The sequence below is a fragment of the Emydura macquarii genome, unplaced genomic scaffold, assembly GCF_026122565.2.
Source record: "Emydura macquarii macquarii isolate MOO-44397 ecotype Brisbane River unplaced genomic scaffold, CSIRO-AGI_Emac_v2 contig_499, whole genome shotgun sequence".
Classification (NCBI taxonomy): domain Eukaryota; kingdom Metazoa; phylum Chordata; order Testudines; family Chelidae; genus Emydura; species Emydura macquarii.
In genome coordinates this window covers 3564059-3592017 of record NW_027130636.1, presented here as the reverse complement: position 1 = coordinate 3592017, position 27959 = coordinate 3564059, and the positions used below count along the sequence as shown (strand labels likewise).

Sequence of the window (27959 nt, the reverse complement as noted above, 5' to 3'; positions counted from 1 at the left end):
GCATGACAGATTTCTATACAGGTAGGATTACCATGAGAGAAGGTGAACTCTGCCCTCTAGAGGAGGAATGTCAAACATACTGCCTGCCTGCTATATCCTGCCCATGGACTAGTTTCACCCAGCTTGCGGACTTCCCATGAATCTTCTGGCTTTTCTTCATGACCCCGGAGTCTACATTATGGGCATGTGGTTTGTGGAGTGCACCAGTGTTGTACTATAACTCTCTGGTGTAGACTCTTCTGCTGGTGTGAAATGATGCAGTCCTGTTTCAAACAGGCCTATCTCAGTGTGCGTGAGCAAAACCTACACTGGTGAGTTGCAGTACAGTACCTAGGTGCTCTTCACTAATCCCACCCCATGTAGACGGGGCAGTGTAGATAAGCACTTATTCTTCTTTGAGTGCTTGCTCATGTCCATTCCACTATAGGTGTGTGCATGCTTCCATGCATGGTTACCTGGAACTTTTTTCCCCTTAGCAGATCCTGTAGGACCAGCTCTGGTGCCCGCTGGAGCCCCGCGCACATGCCACAATATATAAGATGCTGCCAGCCCTACGCCCACTCAGTTCCACCCATGATGGTTGCTGGAACTAGCCTTGCTCACAGCAAGTACTATCCCCTTGTTTGGACTTGTTTTGTATTCTGAATTTAGTTTTAGTTAAGTGTAGTTAGAGATAAGGCAGTCCCTGCTAGGATTTCGCATGGCCGGGCCATGCCCCAGTCGCCAGGCTTCAAGCCGTGTGCCTCCTGCGGGAAGGCCTTCCCACTCAGCTGCCTCAGCTGCCTGGTGGAAGCCCACAGGAAGGATAAGTGTAAAATCTGCAGGCCTTTCAAACGCTCTGCCCGGTGTCCGAGCTAACCTGCTGCACCTTGGTACCGAGTGTGGCATCAGTACAGAGCACGCCATTGGTACCGTGACTTGGCACCGCACAACTTCACCGGTACCGAAGAAGAGGAAGCAGCATGTGGAGCACAGACACTCCCCTGCACCATCGGTACAGGTGGGGTTGAGTACAGAGATGCACCGAACTCGGCTGTTGAGATCCTTTCTCCGGTGCCTGCATCTCCGGTAAGGGAGCTTCCTCCAACTCCTGGGAGTGGGAGAGTGCCACTGTCGATGATGGAGGCTTTTCAGGCGGCAAGAGCCTTATTGGCCTTGCCTCCGCCCCACCCTCCGCCAAGGGAGAAGGGGCTGGTGAAACGGGAAACCTGTGTTGGGTCTCCCTGAATGGCGGAGGAGATCCCCGCTATGGGGAGGAAGATCTTCTGCTGGATGGTCTCCAAGGGTAGAGCAGAGCCGTTCCCCATGTAGTTGCTCCAGGTCGCTGTTGTCGAGCTGACCTGCACGGACACAGGACGTGGAGTCTCCCTCTCGGCGCTGATGTTGATCCCCAGCACGGGAGGCAGCACAAGCCGGGAGGTGGCACCAGTTGAGGTCTCCCAGGCAGTGCTCGGACAGCTCCCATTCTTGCTTTCCGGCACAGAGGAGTTTGCCCACACCGAGGCGGCACGGAACCCAGTTGTCGGAGTCTGGCTTGGCACCGAGGAGTTCAGGACAGCGCCAACCTCAGTCACCGAAAGCTGCTACAGAGCCGCAAGGCAAGCGGCTTCAGAAATTGTCGGTACAGAGACAACGCTATGGTACTTCTAGCTCTTTGGAGCGTGACCCCATTCCTCAGCACCGCTCATGGCGATGGAGGCAGTCCTCCTTATCCTCCAGGTCAGAGGCATTGAGGGGGCATTCCCTGGCACGGAAGGGTTCCCGTGACCTGGGATGGACATGATATCGCAGGTCCAGGGCTTCTGCTGCCAATGATGCTTTGGGGTCTCCCGGGGGGGCAGTCATTGGGCGAGTTGATGCCCCCATAAGGTGCTAGAGCCCATGGCACAGTTAGCCCCAGGCTGGCCCCAAGGACAGTGGCTGCCCCAATGGCCTTATTGGGCCCCATTGGGTCTCCAGGCGGGAGGTGGGCCCCAATCCATTAAATCATTGGGGGTGCAGTCCATGCCCCTTGTACAGAAGAAGGCCTGTCAGCATCACTCATTGGATGAGGAGTCGGACCCCCAGCAGGGAACCTCAGCGGGTACAACCTTCTGCCAGGAGGGGGCACCCTAGCAGGCTGCACCACTGCAATCCTCACCTGACAAGGCCGTCTCCCAGGACCACGCTGCACCACTGGATGATTTCAGGGCACACCAGGAGCTGCTCAAGAGGGTTGCCTCCAACTTGGGGCTGGAGGTGGAGGAGCTAAAAGAGGCCACAGATAGCCTCTTTAATGGGCTGGTGCTGGCTGCCCCAGCTCGAGTGGCCCTCCCAATCCACAAAGGGTCCTTAAAATTGTGCAGGCCCTGTGGCAAACCCATTCCTCGGTCACCCTGACGTCAAAGGCAGCCAAGAAGAAATATTACATCCTGGCCAAGGGGTTTGAGTAGTGGTTCACACACCCCGCCCCAGGAACCCTGGTAGTAGATGCTGTAAACCAGCAGGATAGGCAGGGTCAGCCACGGTCGACTCCCAACAACAAGGACAATCAGAAACTGGCCTTGTTTGGGGGAGAGAGTTATTCAACGGCAAACCTTCAGTTTAGGATTGCCAACCAGCAGGCTCTCCTGGGCAGGTACAATTTCAACCAGTGGGACTCTCTAAGATGTTTAGCTGTGGCCCTGCCTCAGGACCAGCCTGTATACCTTAACACTAGCTAGCTCGGTTCCCTCCTCCACGATAGAGCAGCGCTCCAGACATCCTGGGACACAGCTGACTTGGTGGGCAGGGCCGTAGCCTCCGCAATCTGTATGAGAAAGTGCTTATGGCTGCAGTCCTCGGGGCTGTCCTAGGAAGTGCAGCAGTCTATCCAGAACCTCCCCTTTGATGAGTTGGCCTTATTCTCGGACCAGACCGATGCAAAGTTGCACGGTCTGAAGGACTCCAGGGCCACCTTCGCTTCCTGGGCCTTTACCCGCCCCAGTTTTCTAGGAGTCAGTCACATCCCCAGGCACAGCAACAGCTAAGGTTTCCGCCCAGACCTTTCCTACCCTATAGACAGAGGGATAGAAATAGGGGGTTTAGAAGAAGAAATTCCTCTAGCTCATTCTCAGCTCCCCTGCAATAGCCCCCCAGGAGGTCAGGCAACCAAAGGAGACAGTTTTGATGGTGCTCTCCTGGATCCACCCCACCCCTTCCTAAACAGGCTAAAGCCCTTCTATCCCGAATGGGCCAAAATCACTTCGGACCATTGGGTCCTTGGGATAGTCTCGGGGCTATGCCCTGCAGTTTACGTCTACCCCCTCCCCCCCCCACAACCCTCCACCTCTGTCCCTCTTTGGGGACCCCTCCCACAATCAGCTCCCCTTACAGATGCTGGGTACCCTCCTCAACATAGGAATGGTGGAAATGGTCCTTCAAGGCAGAAGGGGTTCTGTTCGAGGTACTTCCTCATCCCCAAGGCAAAGGGGGATCTGAAACTCATTAAACCTGCATCATCTAAACAAATATGTCAAATGACTCAGGTTTTGCATGGTTTCCCTAGCTCCCATAATCCCTTCCTAGGAGACTGGTATGCCACCCTCGATCTCAAGAATGCATACTTTCATCTGTCCATCCTCCCCAGGCGCTTCATCTGCTTCACAGTGGCTGGCTCCCACTACCAAGTTACAGCCCTACCCTTTGGCCTGTCTTTGGCTCTGAGGGTGTTCAGCAAGTGCATGGCGGTAGTGGCTGTCCACCTGAGACGAAAGAGTGTGCAAATTTTTCCTTACCTAGATGATTGGCTGATCAGGGGCAGGTCCAGGTCCCGGTCCCAAGTGCAGGACAGTGTGACCCTCACTTGGTCCCTGTGCTGCAGACTGGGACTACTGAAAATGAACAGAAGTCCACAGTGACCCCAGTGCAACACACAGAATTCATTGAGGCCACCCTGGATGCTTCCCAGGCCAGAGCCTTTCTACCTCAGCCATGTTTTGAGGCGATGGTCTCTATCATCTCCCAGCTGCACCAATGCCCTACAACAACAGGCAGGCACTGCCTACAAGTGGTAGGCCACATAGTGGCCTGCATATGCTGGTGGAACTAGGAGATGCTGTCTGGGAGAGGTGGCAGGACTCCAGGACAGTTCAGGAACTGTCCCATAGGCCCCAGCAGGGCCACTACCAGTGGTCGACCAGTTGAGGCATTCCGTGGCAGCAGGTACCAGTCGTCCCTGGGAAAGTCATGGAGATGTGAATGGTTCCATCCCAGCTAAGCCATCCTGTCAGGCCTTGGCTCTTTAAGAGGAGATGAATGATGGGCTGGCATGCCTCGCTCAGTCAGAAACAGGCTCTCATTCCCTGTGGGGCTGTGAGGGCAGGTGGGTGACTGAAGTAGATTTGTCCTACAATGGGGCTGTGGCTCTCAGGAGGACTGGACCCATGATTCTGATGCAGCCTGAGCTGTTGTGGGTGGATGGTCCTTAGGCAGGCAGGCCAGTAGCACTGAAGAGTCAGCTCTAGTTCTCTTCTATGAAACCAGGGGAGGCTGGTTTAGGAGCTGGAGCCACCCACAGATTCTTTTCTTCGATGGTTTGCTCTCTTGTCCTAAGCCCTTAGGCTCCCTGGACAAAGGCTCACCCATCGGGGACAGGCATGGGGAGGGATCTCTCCTCTTAGAATCAGACCGGGAGGGGGAATCTGTCCTTGTATCCACGAACACGTCCCCCTCAGTGTCTGTGAAACCCTGGATGACTAGTCATTGGACTTAGCAGCTCAATGGTCCGGGTACGGGAATCTTTCTGGCTGGGATCAAAGTGGGATCTCATGACCTTCTCTGTAAGGGATTTCCTTACTTGAAACTCAAGCAGCCTGTGTTCAGAGGGGAAACAAGCGGCCAATGCTGTGCTTGGCAAAGATCGGCATCTCACCTGAACAGCAGCGACTGTTAGTGCTCATGGCGAAGGGGTGAGGGCAAGTGATGCAATTCTACAACCCCAGGATGCTGGCTGTAATCCCAGCCAAAAGGGAGGGAGTCCCCCAAAGGGGAAAAGTTTTATTAGCTAAAATTTGAACTATGCTAACATGAAAAATATTTTACAGTATGCATTTACAGCTTATGAGATGGGGGCATAGGGCACAGAGGATTGTGGCTCAGGTGGCACGGGCCACTGCTGCTTACAACCTGTGCATGGGCACATACGCACTACACTGAGGCCTCAGCAGGGGAAGAAGAAAGGGAGGGTCAGAGAGTGGCACCTCGTCACACAGCAAGGTTCTGACATAACCAGGGCTAGTTCCCAGATTTCTGACACGCACTGTCACCTCTAAGTCACCAGATCTCTGTATCATCCAAGCAAATCAATCAAGCCTTTAATGCCTCAAGTCTCTGGGCCCTGCCATGGTCACCTGGGAAAAGCCAGTGCCTCGTGGCAGAAATGGCTGGGTGCTGCTCGGAGTTCAGGGAAGCCTCTGAGGCCATCTGGGGGCTGAGGGAGAATAGTTCTGCTGTAATTTGTGACAGTTGATGAGACCCACCCATGCTGCTCCCTCAGATGAGGCCTGCTGCTCTTGGGAGGGTCCAGTCAGGGCATTTCGGCTGAAACATGGCACAAGTGGGCCGTGCCCTGCATGGCATACAGGGACTGAACAGTGTAGCTATTTCTTACACGGGCCCTTCGCCGCCTGTCTTAGTTGTTGCAGACGTTGGAGTGAGGCAGAGCAGCTGCAATACGAAAAGTGCTGGGAAGAACACAGGGTGTTATGGCCTGCGTGTGAAAATACAGCCTATATTAGGAGGTTTCTCCTAGCCTCTCCTCCCCACAGCCATCCCATCCCGTTCCCATGAAGCTACCACCTACAGCAGTGACCTTACCAGGATCCAGTTACCATTCTCATAGGTTTTTGGGTGCTCTGGGGTACCACTCTTGAAAGCCGGCCCTGGATTACACATAGGACAAAGCCTGAGATCTGGTCCCAGCACTTTTCAATCTGCCATGAGAACTGCTCTCCCAGGGGTCGCTTGCTCATGGGCCGGGTCCACATGCGAGGCTGTGGACCAGGTTGCGGTCTGTGTGACATGACCTGAGGCTCACCTCCCTCCAGCGGCGTACCACTGCCCTGCTGCTGCGACCTGCGGCGCTCAGTGCCCCGGCTACTCTGTGTGGGTGGTGGCGGGGAAATGTTCACGACAACACAGATGTCACCTGTCAGAGGAACAGAGACCTCCACCCATCTTAGCCTGAGTGTGTGGGGCATGAGTACCTAATACTAGCCCCATAAGGCTCAGGGGAAGCAGGGGCCTGCCCAGCAGGGTAGCTCAGCCTAGGCTCGGCCTTGGAGGGGTGAGGGAGAAAAGGGGATGGTAGATTTCTGGATTCGCTTTAGTTGTGATTTTTCCTCTCCTCTTCTCTAATGTGGTGATAAAATGTGATTGTGTTGAACCAGCGGGTGGAGAAGCTGAGCGCTGACCTCCGAGGGAGACGCCCTCAGCCAGGGTCATAAGGCTGTGCGCACTGCCTGCCACGGACTGCCCGCAGCCACAGGCAGGGGCGAGCCCAGGTGCGGGGCCGCAGCAGCAGAACTGGGCTGCTGGAAGCAAGAGTTGACTGCATGTTGCTTCTGTGGTGAGGCCAGTAGGTTGCGGGAGCAAGTCTCAGCCAGACGTGCCCTGTGCTGTGTCTAGCTGGCTACACCACAGGCCCTGCTGAACGTCACAGCCGCTCACGGCCAGGGCCAGACCCCCAGTGGGCAACTGAACAGGGTCAACTCATGTTGCTGGCCACAGCCACTGGTCCCTTGCAGTGGGCTATCGACCAAAGCCCCGGCTGTTGGGCCAATTTCTCTCACTCTTACCTCCCCTCTCGGTAATGGTGTCACAGCTCCTCTCAGAGCTACACGCTGCCCTGCACAGCTCCCGTGGAACCAACCATGTTTTGGCCATAGCCCTAGGCCCTTCACAAACACCTCCTCCTCCCCCCCGCACTGCCCTTCCTTCCGCCACCCTGTGGCACAGGCTTCGCCAACCCTACAGCCCTTGCCAATTACGTGGCATTAAATGAAAATAAATACCAAGGTGAGGCTCTTGTTAGCTGGATATATTTCTTTTTTTCACAGAACACTGTTTGCAGTAGAGGAAACTGGCATTGCAGTCTGTTGGTACAATGGCATGGTCACGTAAACCAGTACATGGTCATCCTTTAGCGTAGAACGGCATGTGCCCTGTCACAACTCAGGCATTCTTCAATCCTTTCTCTCTCGGTTTTTCTTTTTAATCCATTTGTTTTTAAAAACATTTTCAAGGTTTCTCCCAAGGAAAGGCCATCGGCTCTCAGCTAGCAGAAAGATAATACAGAGGCGTCGCTGCACACACGGGATGGCACCTTCTCCCGCCGGGCAGCTGACTTGGTCTAGATTTTTTTTTCCAACTCATTTTTATTAAAAAAATAAAAAAATGCTCCAACTATCAGTTTTACAAGGCATACAAAATCTCTAAAAGGGAAACACGAGGGCAAGGTGCTGAGGTATGAAAACACCTGAGGTAGTTTTTTGTTTTGTTTTTTTCCTCCTTTAAAAAGAAAAAAATTGCAATTTCCATGCCCTGGGCCAACAACATCCTGTAAATTACTTTTGTCTTCCCCACCCCCCCATTTAAAAAATTAAGAAAGAAAGGAAGAAGCCCCTTCGCCCAGTCCTGGTGCACCGTCCTTCCCCAACGGGCTGACGCATCCGTGTGCCCAGGCTTGCTGCTGGGGGCGCTGAGGTTTCTTGTTTTCTTTTTCTTTTTTTTGCAAAATGCTAGGACAGGTACCATGGCGGTTGGGTTTGTTAAGCAAAGTGGAAGTTGTGGCTGGGTGTTTCTTGTGTTTTTCTGTGGTGTATTATGTAGAGCACGCTGATCTGGTGGTGGTGGGGAGAGAGGGAGGGAGGGAATAGGACAGGATGCAAAAACCAGTGTGGAATCTGTGAAGCAAAGAGAAACGGGCATGTGAGCTTGATAGAGAGAGACAGAGAGATTCCTCTTCTAAGAGACGGTATCCCTTGCGTTGGCACAGACAGACAATCCAAATGGCACACTGCTCTTCCTAAAGCCTTTAAGGAAATCACCACTTTTTACCCTCTTGTAATTTTGCTGCTGGCAATAGCTTCAGTCTACTGTATGTTAGATATCCAAAAGGACTAATTTCTGTCCTTAGATGTCTAAAAAAGCCTGCTTTTTCTTAAAAACAAAACAAAAAGCCCCCCCCCCCCCCCCAAGTAAAAAATAAAAAATTAACCCTTTAAAAAAAGAGAACTTGGTGTTAGTTTAGTTACTGATATATTAATTCTAAAATATATTAATGTTGCAAGTGCCACCTTGTGCACTGCAGCCCATGCACTGTAAAATCTTCTCATCTAGTATGTGCATACGTGCACAAAGAATGGGTCCTAAAGAGGGTTCTTTTCTCCATCTCCGCCTATGTTAGTCCAACTAAAGGGATAGCGTCGTGCTAGTAAATAGAGGAACATGGAGGCTGTGGACTGGAGGAGTCTGCAGAGCCCCTGCTGTGTGGCATCTTCAGTGTGAATGGGTTGGAGCCCTCTCCCCTCCCCGCTGAGAGTCCTCTGCGCAGCCCAGCCGCAGGTAGGCATTTGTGCCTCAGGATGGTCTTTGGTTGGCTCCCCGATCTGGCGCGCTGGCAGGCATTGGAAGGGCTACATTCATCGCTTGTTGCTGGCTGCCGTCGGAGCCTCACTTGCTGCGTGGTACGGAAGGGGCTCCCTGAGCGTGTTTCTGCTCTTGCTGCTTCACCTGCTGTACGATTTCCCTGATCTTGCGCTGTGCAGTCTGCAGGCAAAGTGAGAGAGAGAAACGACTGCAGAGATCGGCAGGACGAGCCTCCACCCACTGTTGAGAGGCCTGTGTCTCAGAGCGGGAGAGGGCCAGGGCTGGGGCTGCGTTAGCACACACCCGAGTCTGCAAACAGCAGGGCCTGTAGCGCTGCCCAGGGGCGTTTTCAAAGGTGCTTGACCCCGGGCTGGTTGGGGCTGAACTTCTGCCCCACAAGCGCCTGGCTCAGCTGTGCAGAGCAAAGCCTCGGGGACCGTCACTTCCGCGCTGCCTGCCCCTTGGGCTGCCTACCTGTGCCCTGCTCCACCTCACAGCTCTTGCCTGATGGGAGCCAGCAGTCACTGCCCTTGGCACAGAAGTGCCCATGTAGCCACAGCAGGGCAGGCCTCTACGGGGCCTTAGGCGTCAGCTACCAGACAGCTGCTCTGCTAGCCCGGCGCAACGGGACGCAGGGGAAGCTTTTTCTATCGACCCTTCAGGGAAGCCCTAGCAGCTGCCATTGGCCTCAAGACCGTAACCACAGGCGGGCAGCCCTCGGTGACGCCAGGGAGCGGCCACGAAGGGGCTCAGCAGGCTGGGCAATCAGGCCCCTTGCGTTACAGAATCTTGGTCTGCGCCGTCATTTATAACCGATGAACTCATTTCACCCTTCTCAGCTCGGGCCTGCTCGTGAGGCAGGCCCTCGCCCACCATGGGGCCAGAATGTTCTAGAAGGCTCAGAGAAATTGCTACCCATAGCCCTGAGCTTTCCAGGTGCATTTCCTGTGTCTAACTGACAGCAACAGGCTGGCTGCAGTCACACCTGCAAGACACCTGCTGTCACCTGGGGATGGTGTGAGAAGCAGAAAGGACTGTCATGCTGGCAGTTGGAAGGAAAAAGTGAATTTGAGGAAATGTAACAAATAACCCGCTAAAATAAATGTATGGGAGCTGCATAGAACACAAGTGCCAAACTCCCTCTATTAGAGCTGCACATTTCTGTCCCACTTATCTGCTCTTTCCTTCTCAGCCTTTTTGGGTGGGGGGGAAAGGAAATTAAATGCAAAATCCTACACAGATGGGATGTGACTGAGGCAAATGGAAGCAAACTAATGTCAGGCAATGGAAAGGTTCAGGTTATTACAACGCTAACCCCTTCACTTTGCTCATGGGTTAGGTTGTGAAACACGTGTGCCCTGATAGTGGGACTGGTCCAGTTTACACTGACATCAAGGCCCACGTTCCTATCGACTCCAGTGGGAACAGGATGAGATGTGCGGAATGTGGGACAAGTAACTTTTCAAATGAACTGCATTAATGTCACATTAACAGAGCTGGTCCCACGTATGGTGCGTGGTACATAGGTATTCAACATCTCAGACAACATGTGCTGAAATGATTTTGTACTGGGCAGCCAGGCATCACCCCTTTGTATCACAAACAAGAAAGCAGAATTTGGCTAGATAAAAGATTTTGCCCCTGCTGTGAAGCGGAGGACAGATCTCCCTTCTGCCACATAATACTTCGGAAATAGAAAAATATTAGCCCCTGGTCCCGTACCTGACTGGCAAAGAAATGCCCGATGATTTTGACGACGACTTCCTCGTTCTCGTCAGGTGTTTGGTCACGTGGGACAATGACTTCGGCGCTGGTTAAGTTCTGCAGTTCGTTCACCTGCAGCAGAAGAAGTGTGAACAACAGTCTGCACGCTGCAGCCTGGCATGTTAATTGCTCCACCTACTGCCCCTAGCCCGAGCGCCATTTCTGGGTCTTCCTGCATGATCACTGGGCCAGAGGCCAGGGCATTCAAAGCCCAGGTGGCAGCAGACCAGCCAGCAGGGGATTCTGCTCTTCCTGTGTCTGCTCCCATGTGCAGGGGCAGTTAGGGGTGTGGAAGGTCCTTCTAGGGTTGTGGTCAAAGATCCAGTGCTCAGTGGGTCCTGGAGAGCACAGCGTGGGCAGGGGGCTGCAGCACATGGCCAGACTGGGAGTTCTCTCACTGCATCCTGCCTTACTGCCTCCAGGCACAGCCTGTATGTGGGGGCTTTGTCCCCTGGTGCCCGGACTCTAGAGCGTCCCCACCAGGCAGAGTCCAACCAGCCACTTGGGGCGATCGCTCCCCTCTTCCCTTGGGCCTCTGGACTGTGCCCTGGGTCTCAGATCTGTAGCAGGACTAGCTCAGCTCTGCTTACCCCAGGCTACAGCCCGTCAAGCCTGCGGAGAGGGGTGGAGGGGTGGTGGTGTCAGAGCCCAGCGGTTCCAGTACCCTCACCCAAAGGAAGGACACCATCCCACAGAGTGGCTGAAGGAGGGGGTAGCGAAAGGCTCTGCAGTGCCTCCATGTGGCCAGTGAGTATAGGGCAGGATGTGATATATTTTCAAGCCTAGGGCGTAAGAACGCTCCTGCCCATGCCGCGAGAGCTGGAGGCAGCCCACAAGCAAGCACCAGTTTCTGGATTTCTGTGCTGATTTGAATGGGGCCGGGTCCGTGTGGTGGAACAAGCTCCCCTGCCAGCCAGGAAGGGGTTAATGGATTCCTCTGGCCACAATCAGCTCCAACCCATCTCAGCCCTGAGGCCTGTGCCACCTGCCGAAGGGCGGTTCCTTGGAAGGGGGGGGGAGGGCAGCACCAGAGAGCCCCCCCAGCGCCAAGACAGTGGACTAGGAAAGCGGCTGTGCACCCTCTGCTGCTCAGAGCCCAATGCTCCAGAGGCCTTTGGGGGGGGAGGAGGGGGAGGACGACACATCAGACTGACTCGGGGGCAGCAGGACCCTCCCCCACTGGCCTTTCTGTTTGCACTACAGCTGAACCCCAGAAAAAGGGCGGGGGCTGCCCCGGAGTCCTGCGTCCCACAGCAGGCACGTTCTGCCCCAATGCTGGCTGTGACTAGTCTCAGCAAGGGGCCATTCATGACACCTCGTCCCCCCACATCTGGGACAAGTCACGGAGCCCTTTGTGCTGCTGGCCCATTTGCAAAAGGCTTAGCCACCTGCACACCGCTCTGTGGGTGTTTCGGGTGCGGGTTGCTTTCCAACAGCAGAGCGCTACGGCTATTTGTTACTGGGGCCTGGGCCTGTCCTGGCCGTGCACATAACTACTGCAAGGCTCTGCCTCTCCCAGCGGCCTCCACAGCACCGGGACGGGTCAGTGACGCCTGGTTTCTGCCCAGCCCCAGAGGGGGTGCTGCCAATCGATCAGACCACTAAACGCAGCAGACACTCTCCTGCCAGGCTGCCACGCAGTGCGGTGGGAGAGCCCCGAAAGCGCAGGCCGGGGTGTGCCGCAGGCCCAGAGCTGGTTGTATTCCGGAAGGCCCTCGTGTGACCACCATGCTTTGCTGGGTGGGGAGGAGGTCCTGTCCCAGAACCACCGGCAAAGAAAGCCAATGGAATTTCAGCTCTGTGGCCTCTCCTCGCCCCCGGGGTGCTGCTGGCCGACGTACCGTTTTGCCACCTTTGCCTATCACGCGTCCAGCTGCAGAGGAAGGCACCTTGATGTGGGCTTCAAGCTTCACCTCTTCTTTGGGGTTAAAGAAGTTTTCTTCCTTCAGTTTCCCAAATATCCGGCCCTGGGCCTGTGGAGGAAGAAGAAGAGACGGTGAATTCCTGGATCAAAGACCATGAGAGCCCAGCTCTGTACTACTTTGTGTGTGGGGCAGGGGAGGGAGAACTCGACTGGGCTGCAGTTCCTTTCCTGATGACAAATAAACCCACCTGTCCGCACTGGGCGGGGGGAAAAGTGCTCTGCTGGCTAAGTCCCTGGACCGGGACTCCGGAGGCTACGTTAGTTCTCAGCTCCATCAGACACCCTGGGTGACCAAGGGCCACGTTTCAGGAGCGCCCAGCACTTTCCAAATGCTTTCAGCGTCCAGCAACTCAGGATCAGGCCTCTACCCCAGGCACTGAGCATGCTGTGACGTCTGGCCCTTCGCCTCCCTGGCCTGCAGCTCCCCACCTGCAAAATGGGGCTAACACCACTCCCTGGTTCTGCCTCGTCTGTACCGACGGAGAACTCTCAAGGACAGGGCAGTCTCTCACTCCGCGCAGCACCTAGCGCGCTGAAGCGCCTCCTCTCAGGGTTGTGTCCTGCCATTCATGCCACCCCGCCGTTGCAGCAGAACTAGTGGCACCATAACTTAACAGGCAAGTTGCCCAAACAGCTCATTTCAGGTGTGTGGGGTGATGTGGTGCTGACCCGTGCAAGGCAGAGCCCTATCTAGAGAAGGCTGTCATGCTCCCCATCCCCGGCTAACCCAGAGATCTCAGAGCTAGCCTTTAAGGCATGTGTTATCTCTGGCTTCTCCCAGGTCGAGCGCTGGGGTGTTTCAAATCTGTCCAGTGTGACAGATCCTCTGCTTTGCTCTGCACCGACCTTAAACTGGGCTTCTGGGGGCCCGGTGATGATGACCATCCTCTCGCTGGCATCTGGACCCTCTGCTGGTGCGATCTACAAGCCACAGAAAGGCAAGTGATTAATGTCAGCAGGCCCCTGGCATGCTCTGCCTCTGGCTTCGCCCACCCACCAGGGTGCTCGGACTCAGCGTGTCCTGGGGAGCGTAGCAGGCGGTTCGCGGCATTTCACTTTCTCTAATGGATGCAGAGCAGAGTTTGCTCTGTTTATAAAAGGCCTGATTTAGCACCAGAGTAGTTCAGAACTGTAGCTGGCTGGGAAACGAGGATTTTCCCCCCATGCAATGTACGGACACAAATGAATTCTCTCTGCTTTTCATCGACATTTCCCTTTGAATTTCTGGGGGTTCATAGCAAAAAGGGCCAGGGTTTGTAAACATTTCTCTCACGCTGAAAAGCCCATTCTGCTGGTTCTACAAATTCTGCGGAGATCCTGAGCACTTGGATGCTGTGCAGAAGGACTCACAGACCTGGCTAGATTGTCGCCTGCATTTTGCTGCAAAAAAAATTAACAAGACAGGCTCTAAACATGCTATTGGCTGCGCTGAACACGTCCGGGTCCTGCGCTGAGTCCCACACAAATGGACGTGTGTGGACACTGTCCATGGTTTGGAGGGGTGGGGGGGGGGGATCTGGAATAGTTCTGGGACAGGATCAGACAAGCACGAGTCCAGCACCACTGCCTCCGCATGGGAAGAGTGATTCATGCCAGGAGGCCAGCGCTCCGGCTTCCGGTGCTTCCCACTCTGACTCAGGGGTGACACATCGGCTGACCCTGTCTGTCTGCATCACCGAATCACAGCCGGGGAGCATCACTCACTTCCTGTGGTGTCTCTGGACCCAGCTGCATCCCCCCTAGGGTGTGGGGAGGGGCGGGGGCACCATTGGGGGGAGGTATTCAGCCCTCTAGCACTGAAAGCTAGGCGGTTCAGCAAGTGGATATGGACCGTCGGGAAGGGGGCTGTGTCCTTGGGGCTGTACGGTTACAGCAGAGTGGGAGCTGATGCATCTATGTTCAGTACTTGTGGGCTAAGACTGCAGGAGGGGGGGCTCGTTTCTCCTAGGTGAGGGGATGAAGAGCCGCAGTCAGCACTGTTTTCGCTGCACCGATAAGCCTGAAGAGTGGCAGGTGGGTAAGCCCAGCCCGGGCGTGGGCAGCCCCACTGCAAAGCCCTGCTCCTGTTACTCTGCCCCCTTGTCTCCGCATCAGCCAGCAGTGCTGCTGGGTGCAGCTGAAGTGGAACTGTATTAAACCCCTGCCGACCACAGGAGGGGCCCACGGCCCCAGGCCATGCTGCTTCCAGCCCAGCTCTCCCTGGTGCCCCCCATCACAGTCCCTCCAGGGAGCACGGGCGTGCTGACACCAGGATGTCCCATGGGTCTTCAGAAGGAGACGCTCTAGGATTAATTCCTACATCACAATTTGGGAGGGTTGTGGGAAGGCATTGGAGGCCTGTCAGCACTTGACTGATTTAGCTTGTGTCCACACTACACGGTGGGAAGGCTCCAGCCTGAGCTGAAGTGCAGCCAGGGCTCTACCCTCTAAAGCACCCCCAGACCCAGGTCTGAGGTTATTCTGTGGGGCAGGGCAGTTTGGGCCAAAACCCGAATCACGGCCTGGATTAACTGCAGTGAAGATAGACCCTCAGGCAGTAAATTGGTGCCCACTACCTGCTATATCCTGGCCGTGCATATTCCATGCCGCCCGCACAGCAATGCAGCAGGAAGAGAACACGGCTCTGAGAGCATGGCTGGCTCCCCATGGGGCTGTCACACGGCTCAACCCACCCCAGCCAAGGCACCGTGGGAAGTGGATATGAAGGAACATAGGGAGTTGGGGTGCTGGGCTGGCCCATTTTAATGGGGGGTGCCCTGCGGCTCTCCCGGCTGCCCTTTGGCCAGGAAAGATGTGCTGTGCTGCACCCTTTGCTGCCGCCGCCTTGTGACAGGCAAAAACGAACGACTCCCGGAGCGCAAATGGAGCCTGAAAAGGGGACTCCTCATCTCCCGTCTATTTTATCTACCACGTGAGCCTCCTTTCTCTAAAGGCTCTTAGGAGCGCTGACGTGGGAGTCCGTGTTCTCCATCAGGCCTGCGGTGCCTGAGCGTTAAACATTCCTGTCCTTTCAGTTTCACGGCCCGTTTTATAATTGGCTCTACAAAGCGCTCAGTGGCTATTTCATGGGAGAAATATCTATGTTCTCAGCCTTCCTGTTCAACCAGAAACATGCTCACGCCTCCCCCTCCAAGCAGCACGCAGCGCTGCGGGTCTCACAGTAGTGTTCTTCCCCTCTCCTCTCAGACCCTTAGCGCCCCTGCATGGGCCAGGCTGAGCTCTGAGATTTCTCCCCACGCGGTTCTGGCAAGGTGCAGACGGGATCGTTGGGGCAGGAAGGCACACAGAAGAGACCGGCACCGTGGGTGTCAAAGGCAACGTTTCCTCTCTGATTGGGCCAGTATGTCTAGTGGTCAGAGCCGTACCGGGAGGTAGGAGACCTTGGCCTTGCCATCGCCACCAGCGCCTTTACCCAAGTCACTGCAAATTTCTGGCCAACAATTTCAAACTTGGGCGCATCCAATTAGGCTTTATTCACCACCATCCACCCCACCACCAGCCGGCGAGAGGATGTTGCCATTGTTCTTTGCAATGAGTCCTCCCGGCACAGACCACCGGATATGCCAGGGGAGATACCAGAGCCAGCAGAGGGACAGAGATGAAGAAAAGAGGCCTCTGGCACCAGAGCCTCAAACGAATTGAGGTACCTGACTCTGAGATACTATATGGCTCCGACCTGCTCTCTGAACACACCAATTCCTTTCCAAATCTCGGTGAGGCAGCGGGGCGGCAGAGCCAGGCTCTTTGCTTACCTTGATAGAGGCTCCAGCGAATCGCGCCAGCTGCTTAATGTGTTGGCCTTTCTTCCCAATGATGGCACCCACTGCCTGCGTCGGGATGAATAAATTCACAACCTCCTGTGCTGGCAACTGAGAGGGGAGACACACAACACAGAGATCTCAGACGAAACCTGGCCCGGCCGCTGCTTTCCCAACCACGAGGTGGGCAGGGCGTGATTTTGCGGCTCGCGTATGCATGCAATTGGGGTACAGCTGATTTGCCCCCTGTGGGAGAAATGAAATCCGCAGAGCTGAGCATATATAAAATGTCCACAAAACTGTTCTCTTCTCTGCTGCCGGGTGCTGCTCTGATCTCACTGGTTATATAGACCTGGGTCTGAAACGTCTCGCCCCACGAGGGCGTTTGCGTTTTCCAGTGACAGGCACACAGGGCAGCGTGCACGGGGGGGAATCTGCGTGTGGCTTCACACCGCAAGCGACAGGGCAGGAGAGAGAAGAGTGGAGACAGCTGTGACGCTCAGGAGGCAAACGAAACCCTCACGCTCATGGCTGTGGGTGGCTTCCATGCGCTCTGATTGACAGATCTCACAAAAATGCGGCTCATGGGTTGGAAGGCCAGCGGCGCCCGGTGTGACCACCCAGTCTGACCGCCTGCATGGCCTGGACCAGAGACCCGCCCCTGGGATTTCTGCAGAGCTAGACTGACCTTTTGCACCATGGAAGTGGGGGCTCCCAACTTTCCTGGCCCTAGGGGAGGGGATCAGAGAGCGAGCCCACACCACATTCACTGCAGTGTGGCTCCTGTCTCACGGGCTAGCCCGGCTCCCCACTCTGCCCCTCGGGTCTCACCACAGGGTGTAGGCGGACCGCCTCGCCCCCTTTCTGACCTGGGGTAGGGTTTTGTGTGTGCAGGTGTGGTTTTCTTGTTTAGCTGCTTCACGAGCGAGACTTGCCTAATGTACGTTTGCAACGCGCTCAAAGCCCCTTGCAAGGCGAAAGGTGCCATCAAACAACACTGACATGACACAGCCCCTGCACACCACACAGGCGCACATGGAGCAGTCTCCAAAGAGCAGCTCTCCCGCCGACACGCGGTTAGAGGTGAGATCTGGAGGAGAGGGGGCCACCCGCTCCTGTTCGAATTCTCCATGACGCCTTTGACTGGCACAGAAGCAGGCCCGGATTAGCACCGCAGCTATAGACAGAAACCACCCGTAGGACGCAGCCCAGGCACAAAGTGATACGTGAGTCATGACGCTACCAGGCACGTCCTGAGCACTGCTTAAATCAACCCCCTTGCTTGCTTTACAAACAGGCTGAAGGAGTTCAGGTGTCATATGAGCCCGCCCTGCTGGTCGCTCTGCAAAGTCCTGAGAAAGGCTAATGCCCCCGTAGCAGGAGCCCCAGCTAAGAACGCAGCCGATTCCCAGATACAATCATGCAGGAAAGGCTGGGGTGCTGCTACGCCTGGCCATGGAAACGTGCATCTCTGGACACGTGGCCCTACACGTGCCAATGCAGGAAGCCCTTTGAAAGCCCTGACGCACCTGCATTCAGACCAGCTGACCCAAGTGACGTGAATACAGAGCCCGCTCTCCTCTACCCCACGACCCTGCTTCCACGTCTCACTGCACACTCGTTCATAGGGCAGCTCACACTCGCACACAGCGGGTGAGCATGGGCGCACACGCTTCACAGCCCTCATGGGGCTCTCCTGCTGCTAGCCGGCTGGATTGCTGGAGGGACATGCCACCTTGCTTCGCAGGCTTTAGCAGCGCCACGTCTTCTGCTCTGGCTTAGAAGACCCCTGAAGCTGCAGTGTCCTCAAGTGCATATGCTTCCAATGCTCAGAAGAGGACAGGCAGGAAGGGCTGGGGGAAAGGCAGCGTTGCCAGTGCCTGTGATTTTGGCAAGGTGATGGTGGAGATCTTAACCTGCCACAGTCCCGCAGTCCCTGCCCAGGTGATGAAAGGCTTTGATCTGCAGGGCTGTCCATTTCTGGGTATCAAAAAGCAAAATTCACCTACCTGAAGCAGAAGCCACACCCCAGCTTTGGTCAATGTCCCACCAGCCAATGGTTTTAGGACCTTAGTCAGGGGCCATCCACATACATCAACACCAGGCAACTGGCCACCCTTTGGAAGTCCTCGGTTAACCCTGACACAATGTGTTCAGCACCGAATCTGGAGCACACCTAGCACAACTGCCATTTCTTAATCCAAACGCCCCTCGAATCCTCTAGAAGCCCTTCCGTAGGAGCCGCCCTGGGCCTCTCTCCTCTTGGCTTCTCGACTTCTGCCGTCTGGCTGCATTTCTCGTCTCTGCTGCAGCGTCTCCATTTGTTAAAACCAACAACCACCCCGTGTTTAAAAGGTCCAACAATCCAACCCACTGCCAAGCATTTCTCAAAGCCCCCTTCCCTAAGCCAGAGGGATGGTTACACCATATTCCACTGGCCCAGCAGCTGGTAGCTGCGCTGTATTTGCCTCTGACTAGCCAAAGCCCCATAACAACATCAACACAGCCAGCGTGGTGAAAGGGGGGAAAAGAAGCCCCCCAGGTAGGGCTTACATCAGGTTTAGAGGCCATTTTTACTGTCCTGGTAGCCTGGACTCTCCTGGCAAAGGCAAGTAGTATTTGAGGCCTGCTCTACACCCAGTTTTGATTCTGATTTAACTAGGGCTGTGAGTTTACACCAGTCTAGTTAAAGCGGCATGATCCCTCATACGACTGCAGTTGTACAGGCACAGAACCGGTGCCCAGAGCAGCCGCTGGCAGGTACTGTAGGAAGGCACTGAGCGGGTGCCAATCCGGGGCTCCATCCATTCCAAACCTAGCCTGGTTGAGTGGGGTGTTAGTCGCCGGACGTCAGGCTTCTCTTCTGGTAAATCCTGGCTCTTGGTCTTTTCCCATCTCCACTGTGGCTCGCCATAGGACCCCAGGTCAAGTTCCTTTCTTCCCAGGCTCAACCCCTGCTGGACACAAACATCTGCCACGTCTCCCCAAGGTTAACAGCCTGGCCCAGCCGGTCATGTCTGTTATCTAACATCTTATCTGGACAGGGTACATGCAATCTCAGCAATTAAACGGCAGCAGAAACTAGCCATCACAGCTCCCCTGTGCAGAGTCAGAATGGAGAAACAATCCGGGGCCTCGGCCACGGGCAAACGGCTGCTCGTAGTCTGAAATATTTGACAGCTTTATACATGGGTTAAAACCCCCGGTATCCAGGCTGCTCCCTCTGGGCCCTGTCTGATTCCAGCCAGGCAGGTAGCATTAGTGGCCTACATGAAATGAGTGGCTGGGCTCCGTCCACTTCTCAGTGGCAAAGTGGCCATGTCTCCGTGATGTGGGGGGCATGGCCAGGGTATCAGCCTGTTGCCATGCAGCAAAAGGGCCTGACTGGTCTCCCAGAGGGGGTTGAGATGTTCGGGGCACTGCGTGGACAGGCTGGCGCGGCTGTCCAGGGCTGACAGGCCAAGCAAGTTAAACCACAGGGCAGTGGCAGGATGTTTTCGGGGAGCCGTTCATCTCCAGTGCTTGTTTGTAGAGACAGGGAAACGCTCGCTGCCTTAGACCGAGGGATCTCTCAGCTCGAGGCAGACAGTGCATGCGGGCAGAGGTGGCTTCAGCCCCCCGGCAGCGTTCCAGTCCCAGCCAGCCGGCTCTCCAAGCCGCCAGCTTGCTCATCCTGGGGGAAGAGGCTCCAGAACAGAGAGTCTGGCGAAGAGCCATGCTCAGGGGCAAAGTCCAGGACTCTTGAGCCCAAACCCGTGCTCCCAGTCAGCTGCTCTGAGGGGGAAACAGACTAAGGAAACTCCCAGCCCCCTGGTCCAGCCTTGCTCCAGAGGGGACTCCACCTTGCTCGCTGAGCACACACAATGGGCACAGTAAATGCACTGTGGGCTGCCTCATGGGAGTGGGACAGAGGGGAATTCTTGGGGGCTAAGGGAAAACCACAGCCTCCCAGCTTCCTTCTGGTGGCTGGGTTTAACTCCCTCTGCGGCTCAGCTTTGTCACTGCACCATGGCATGCTCAGGAGAGAGAGCTGCAAGCCGCTGGGCTTGGAAACGCGCTGGTACCAAGGCAAGCAGAGTCATGGGAGAGGCACCTGTCCATGCCGTGCTGCGTGGGAGCCGGCTCGTGCAGGGTGGCGTGGAAACGCACGTTGGCCAAGATTGGCCATTTCCCTGCTGGGGTCGGGATTCTGCAGCCTCCTTTCCAGCAGCCGCAGCACTGCCATGAAGGCACTGGCCTGGCACACTCACTGCAAGAGCAGCAAGTAACACGCCACGGCCCAGCTGCACCGTACAGAGTCACAGCCGGCCCCCGGAAGAAGAGAGAAACGCAGCGGGCAAGCAGGGCTGGCGCGGGCAGAGCGGCCACTTACGGAGTGCTGGTGTGGGAATGCGCCAACGGGGGAGGCTCCGTACAGACCCGCAAGGTATGCCGAGGGGCTCTACGGCAGGAAAGAAAAGGACAGTCAGTGCAGGTTACCAGACAGCATAGTCCGTACACACCATGCTCCGTGGTTGGGACCCGGCCGCAGATCTACCCCCAACTTGCCACACGGGGAGCCCCAGCACCTTGGCTTCCCTGCACCCCTGGGAGACAACCGTGCCATGTCACAAGCTGCGCCTCCCGACCTGGGGTGCCCCAAAATGGACCAAGAGCCAGGCCTGAGGAAGAACCAAAGTTCCTGCCAGGCCCCAGTAGAAATGTTGCCTCCCCCCCCCCCCAAGGCAAATCAAAGCTCCGGGGCTGATGTAAACGAGTGAAACTGATGGCGACGCGGGTTCACGCAAGCTAGGGACCGGCCACACAAACCCAGCACGTATTCCAACAACCCTGGGGATGCGCCCCTTCACAGCACCCTGGGTCTGGGTCTGCAGCTTTTTAGCCCTCAGTGGCTCCCACAATGGCACTCGGGTAGGGGAGGTGCTCCCCCATCACTGCTAATCTCTTTACATTGCCCTACGTCCCCTGAGCTCTCTCGCTTTCCCGCTAGCACAGTACTTCCCGTGAAATACCCTCGAGTCACCCACTCACGTCCCCCTGGCGAGAGCCAGGAGACTTCTCCAGGCTGGAGACTTCTGGCAAGACAGAGACTGAGACGAGCTGAGGAGGGAGAAGAGCGAGAGCAGCACACAGGATGTCGTGGAGAAGGGCCGGCTCCTGCAGACCTGGCAGCTGACCTGGCATGCCCAGCTGAGCCACGCAGTGCAGGGAAGGCCTGGCTGACGGGGGGTCAGGACTATGATAAAATGTGTTAACAAGTGTCCCCAGTGGGTCCAAAGGAGGCAGCAAAAGGGAGGAGGGACCTTAGACGTCGGCGAATGGCTCTGGGCAGGGGTCAGGCTGCACTAGCTACCGAGTCCCGCGGAGAGGAGGAAGTTGAGTGTGACTGCAAATAGGATGGGGAAACTGTGTGATCTTGATCCCTGGTAGCAATCCCCCCCAGGAGGTCCAGGATGAAGAGATTCATGCAGGCAGGTCTAACCTCAGGCACAGTTACATCTTGGGGGACATAAGGCGAGGCAAGGGGATCACAGAGAAGGGACCAGGGCTAGGGTCAAGGAATCCATTTTAAGGCACTTGGAAGAGAGGAAGGTGATCAGGAACAGTCAGCATGGATTCACCAAGGGCAAGTCATGCCTGACCAACCTGATTGTCTTCTATGAAGAGGTGACTGCCTCTGTGGATGTGAGGAAAGTGGTGGACGTGATATACCTTGACTTTAGCAAAGCTTTTGATACAGTCTCCCACAGTATTTTTATCAGCAAGTTAAAGAAGTATGGGTTGGATGAATGGACTATAAAATGGATAGAGAACTGGCTAGATCATCGGGCTCAATGGGTAGTGATCAACGGCTCCATGTCTAACTGGCAGCGGGTCACAAGCGGAGTGCCCCGCGGGTCGGTCCCAGGGCCGGTTTTGTTCAACATCTTCATTAATGATCTGGAGGATGGGGTAGATTGCAGCCTCAGCAAGTTTGCAGATGACACTAAGTGGCGGAGTGGTAGATACGCTGGAAGGTAGGGATAGGATACAGAGTGACTTAGGGATTGGGCCAAAAGAAATCTGATGAGTTTCAACAAGGACAAGTGCAGAGTCCTGCACTTAGGACGGAAGAATCCCATGCACAGCTACAGACTGGGGGGCCGATGAGCTAAGCAGCAGTTCTGCAGAAAAGGATCTGGGGGTTACAGTGGACAAGAAGCTGGATATGAGTCAGTAGTGTGCCCTGGTTGCCAAGAAGGCTAACGGCATATTGGGTTGCATTAGCAGGAGCATTGCCAGCAGATGGAGGGAAGTGATTATTCCCCTCTGTTCAGCATTGGTGAAGTTGCATTTGGAGTACTGCGTCCAGTTTTGGGCCCCCCACTACAGAAAGGAGGTGGACAAATTGGAAAGAGTCCAGCGCAGGGCAACAAAAATGATTAGGGGGCTGGAGAACAAGACTTATGAGGAGAGGCTGAGGGAACTGGGCTTGTTTAGTCTGCAAAAGAGCAGAATGAGGGGGGATTTGATAGCAGCCTTTAACTACCTGAAAGGGCGTTCCAGGAAGGATGGAGCTAGGCTGTTCTCAGTGGTGGCAGATGACAGAACAAGGAGCAATGGTCTCAAGTTGCAGTTGGGGAGGTCTAGGTTGGATATTAGGAAAAACATTTTCACTCAGAGGGTGGTGAAGCACTGGGATGGGTTGCCTAGGGAGGTGGTGGAATCTCCATCCTTGGAGGTTTTTAAGGCTCAGCTTGACAAAGCCCTGGCTGGGCTGATTTAGCTGAGGTTAGTCCTGCTTTGAGCAGTGGGTTGGACTAAATGACCTCCTGAGGGCCCTTCCAACCCTCACCTTCTAGGATTCTCTGGCGTGCGAGACATTGAGTGTGACTCTATGGCTGCTGCAGCAGAGCTGGGGAGTAGCAGGCTGGCGGGGGTCACAGAGCGCCGGGTGTGACCGCAGCCAGGTAACCACTCTGCTGCGCTCAGCACTGGCTCCTGTCCCTAGCCGCGCAGTGCCCGGCACCAGGGAGCATGTTTCCCAGAGCCCCAGACGCTCGGGGATGGGTTGGAGCAGGCGAGTGAAGCGCGTGGAAGGTTTGGAGAATCAGCTCGCCAAGGAACGGCCTTCACGGCACCTGCTTGCAAGGGAAAAGCAGCGAGCTCTGCAAACGGACGCCAAGGGTGAGAAAACTGCTGTCACCAAAGCCCTGTTGCCTGCCAGAGATATTGTCCATCTCCTCCGCCTCTTAACGTTTGTTTCATTTGTACTCCCCTAGCCCCACACAGCGTCATGTCCATCTCTGCTCTTTGTGACACTCTCAGGTCTATTATCCACTCAGCTCAGGGCTGTGCCCTAAGCAACACCCGGCTGCTCAGCTGACCCAGACAGGCGGGGGCGGGCGCGGTCCCTTTGGAGACAGCGAGCTTGGCCCTGTGACAGGCTGGACGCTCTGCAAGGAGCTCGGCACTCAGGGTGCACCGCAGTGGACCAGCAAGGCCCGGTGAAAGCTGGCAGAGCTCTGACGAGACGTCCGGGTGGCTCCCAGACTGGAGTGCCAGGGTGATGACACCAGCGAGTCCCTCTCGTGCTGAGGCAGAGGGGTAACAAGGGGACTCGATTCTGGCTGCCCTGAGGAAGTGTCGCAGGAGAAGAAGGATCCAGACGAAGCTGGTATAAGGCATGTACGAGCTTTAAGCTGCAGGAGACATGAAGGGAAAGTTCTCCTGCTCGCTGAGCACTTGGGCCAGGAGGTGTTGCCGGCAGAGCTGTGCTGAGTGGGACGGTGATGCTTTGCCAACACAGAGGTGCTGGTTTAAGTCCTAGCGTAGGCACGTTTATACTGGCAAGCACGTCCTACTGTAGCTTATTTCGCTTAGGGACCAAGTAGAAGCTATAGCGGCAAAAGGGCTTTACTGCAGGTATCCTCTGCCTCTCCGCTAAGAGAGTTTGCTGGCAGAGCTGCACTGCAAACCCTTTCCAGGCCAGACAGGGCCTTAGGCCGAGGCTACACTACGCATGTCTGCCAGCGTAGCTCTGTCGGGCAGAGGGTGATGGGGTTTGACCTGTAACCAACAGAACTGGGCCAGCAACATGCGTGGATGCAGCAAAACTGGGCTACTGCCAGACTAGCTTGACTTGAAGGGTGTGGGGGTGGAATAAACTGTCCTGCCAAAAGCACAACTCTGGCGGGTGCAGACCAGGCCTACAGAAGGGCGCTCAGGACCTAGCCATGCAGGGCAGGGCGCAGAAGGCCCATCACTGGTGCTGCTGGATCTGCAGTGGGGGACAGCGCCAGGAGCTGTTCATCGGAGGTGTGCCCCGCTATGCCGGGCCAGGTGAATCAGCCCAGCTACTGTGTCAGCTCTTCCCCTGCCCCAGCCCCAGGAACTGCTCGAGGCACAGAGGGACAGGGGGGGAGAACCAGCCATGTATCCATATGCCAGGCCCTGGCTGCAGCCTCTCCCAGCACCTGTCAGGAGTGACCGCTGTGCCCCCCCGGGCCCAGCGACTGTCCATCGGCCAGCCACAACAGAGCACCCAGCTGCGCAGAGCTGGGACCAGCCACGGGGGGGGGGGGGGGGGGGGGGGCGCAACAGGGAAGCCCCTGCCCATGCACAGCCCAGCCCTAGTGGTTCTTACTCATGCTGGCCCTGGGACAGGCCTGTCCCCTTTCCATGCCTGTCACACAATTGGCCCTGGGGCCAAGAGGCGCTATGGCAAGCCACAGAGCACATTCTACAGAGGGGAAACTGAAGCACAGAGGTGAAGTGACTTGCCTACAATCACCCAGCAGGTGAGTGGCGGAGCCAAAACCAGGAATCCCGAGTTCCAAGCCCCTGCCCGCAGACCATGCTGCTGGCCGCAGCGCCACTCACAACCGGCAACACGCACGCAGAACACAAATGTGAGAGGGGCCTGCTGTCCTCACAGGATCTGTCTCCAAGGTTTTGTCCCCACAGACACACAGCATCCAAACAAAGCCTGGAGCCACTTCTTAGCGCATTCACCCTCAGGGGACGCTCCTAGAGCTTGAATAGGTGGAAGCACAAGCTACGAACGACTTGATGTGTGCACGTATTGATTAGCACACGCCGTGTGTGCACATGTACACCCGCCCCCACAGGACAGCAATTTTATGGGAGGCCTGCACAGCTCTGCTGAGACATTCTGACCCTGTGCTGGTCTGCAGCGGCCTCAGACAGTGTCCCCTGATATTACTGTGTGCGACTGACACCGCAGTCTGCACTGCCTGTCATATGAACTCACTACTGCACGAAGTCTCTGCCTGAACAGCGAGCGTGCAAGGCACCCCAACAACAAACACAGCAAACATAACCAGCTTCTCCGGGCCCTGGCTCGCTAGAAGGGATTTAAAGCCACCATGTGAAAAAATCTAAATTTTGGTTCCCATGAGCATTAATTTTCTTCAACTTCTCAGTCACCCAAGTGTCCCCAGACTCTCACAGGAGCAGGCGTAGTTTATATACAAGCATACATGTATGTATTATTTGGCCTTAATTTGCAATGGGATTTCCTCAGAGAATTTTTTCTCCTTTTGGTTGACTGAACTCTTTATACAATAGATGTTTGCAAATCACCTTACAAAGGCTTCTATTAAAAAACCAAACCAAGCTCAGTTTGTTTAGCTGCAGGGTGAATTTTGCATGTTTTAGCCCTTTTTCTAGACCAGTGTGCATCAGATCTTTGGGGGACGGATCACGAGCAGCCGTCCCCCTCGCTCATTGCCAGAGAACTGCAGGACACAACCAGGCTCTGTAACGCATTCGCACATTTGCAGCTTGTTCATGTCGGCTATTACTGCACAAAGTGGCACAAGTGACAGACTCAAAGCACACATTGACTAACGCTGCTAAGGCCTGCTTCTCTGGGTGGGTGGAGACAGAACCATCGCCCTAAGATGCACTAATACAAGTCTACAGGCACCCCCTGCACACACACCTGTGCACACTGCATGCACGTGCAATGCTGTCCCCCATACCACACGTGCACATATGGACACACACCACCCACATGCATCCCCTGGCTTCCCAGGTGAGCGCTTCTGAGTGGTCCTGATGGTACATTCTTTCCGTACTATGCCCTGGCTCTAATTTCACTCCTGTTCCCCCCCACCTGCTGTGGATATACACCCTGTAATCTACAGATGTCAGCATAGGAATAAGGTTTTTTACCCTTCGCCTCCCCCTTTGCCCACTGTTTACAGTTCAAGAATCATAAAGGAAGTAGCCTAGCGTGAGAGCCTTCCACATGCACCGTTAGGCTGACAAGGAGGAGGCAGGAAGCCAACGCTTGGCCTGAAGCACTTTTTATATTTGGCATAATACACTATTTACATTTTCCTCTAACAATAAACTGCCAAATACCCAACTTAATGCACCATTCCTGAGACATGTGAGCACTGACATGCAGTGTTCATGGGTAAAACACACATACACAACTACACCATGCAGAGATGCACACATACACTATTTTTGTAGTCCACATTTTATGCAGTCAACATTTTGTCTTTTCTGCATCATAACCCAAGTATTTCAGCTCTGAATACGGCAAAACTCACCATCCCTCTGCGATCACCCTGCTAGTAGCATTTGCAGAAAATATAATAAACGTAAATTGAACTCTTTCTCGGCTCTAAATACAGTTACAGCATCTGAACTAAAAGGGTGACATGGAGCGTAACACGTGTGCCGTGGTGTTGATCAGGGGTTTATCTGCAGGAGTTAAAAGACGGTGCTGTGATTTCTTGCAGGTGCTATCCCAAATCAGGACTCTATACTAGCACGGCTTCCATTGTCAGTCCTCTCAACGTGCTCTGTGCATCTCTGTCTGACAACTGTGTAGACAGATTCGGAAGAATACACTCAGACTATGCAGTCACTTGTAATATATGGGCTTTGACCCCGCTATCAACTTTCAAAAACGGATGTCAAGGTAGTTGTCCCAAACCTGGACCCACAGGCACAAAGTGTGAAGTGTCCACTCCCAGGCGTGTTAGGCACACACTGGTACCTGTCTTCCTGAGCCCCAGCCACTCCTGGCAACAACAGAGCCAGGAGCAGTTATTGAAACCTGGTCCTATCAGGTGGGGTTTGCCTTGTGTCTCCAGAGTGCACAGCGGCTGTGCGTGCCTCCACACCCCCCTTTGTAAGGCATTGCCACAGAGCGGACGTGGGAATGTCAGAAGGGCTATTTAAAAAACCATACTGCTCTTTTAAAAAGAGATCAAGTAATAAACACAGTTTCCAGGAACTGACATTGAAGTCATCTGACCTCTGACTAATGGACAGCCCTCGTCCGGATGAAGACATTCTTCGGAGGGATGGTGTCATGCCCAGCTGCCTCGTGAGTCAGAGCTCACCTATTATTCAGACCGGCTGTGTCTGCTTTATGGTATTTCGTTCACGTCCAAGCCCAGGGCTTCTCTGCACAACTTTGAGAGAGGCCAGAACAATTTGAATTGCACCAGAAAGGGGTTGGAGGCAAGGCAGAGTAAAGAGCACAGAGGTCAGGTGTCTGTCAGCCCACCCCACTTGAGAGGTGGCCGTACCTTCTGAGGGACCTTCAACGGGAGCCATATCTAGAGCGTGTTACAACCGGAGAGCACGGAAGAGACAAAGTCACAGCTAAAGCCTGCGCCCAATAGGGCCACTCCAGAAAAAGCAAGTCCCAGAGGAGCAATGCCCTGTGGGAGTTCCAGAGCAGTGGAGACGCTCAGACCCCTAAAGAGTCAACCTTCTTCACAGAACCACCAAAACGTGGGGCCAGAAGGGACCTGGGTAGGTCATCAAATCCAGCCTCTTGTGCTGAGACGGGCCCAGATAAACCTGCATTACCCCTGACAGGTGTTTGTCACAACCACTGATGATGGGGATTTCACAACCTCCCTGGGATTCCTGTT

General features: G+C 55.1%; 1 protein-coding gene across 4 annotated transcripts in view; it reads right to left on the bottom strand.

Moving 5' to 3' along the window:
* Window positions 1-6854: 6854 nt before the first annotated feature.
* The window catches only part of IGF2BP2 (insulin like growth factor 2 mRNA binding protein 2), a 96695-nt gene continuing 75590 nt past the window's right edge, over window positions 6855-27959 (bottom strand). For 3 of the 4 annotated variants that reach the window (XM_067538749.1, XM_067538747.1, XM_067538750.1), the window contains exons 11-16: window positions 20426-20494; window positions 16048-16164; window positions 13142-13216; window positions 12213-12344; window positions 10330-10443; window positions 6855-8787 (exon numbers count right to left, since the gene is read on the bottom strand). In XM_067538749.1, coding sequence (XP_067394850.1) covers window positions 8692-8787; window positions 10330-10443; window positions 12213-12344; window positions 13142-13216; window positions 16048-16164; window positions 20426-20494 — 603 coding nt within the window. In that variant the 3' untranslated portion in view covers window positions 6855-8691. The remainder of the gene's footprint in view (window positions 8788-10329; window positions 10444-12212; window positions 12345-13141; window positions 13217-16047; window positions 16165-20425; window positions 20495-27959) is intronic. The other variant, XM_067538748.1, reaches the window with a different exon arrangement.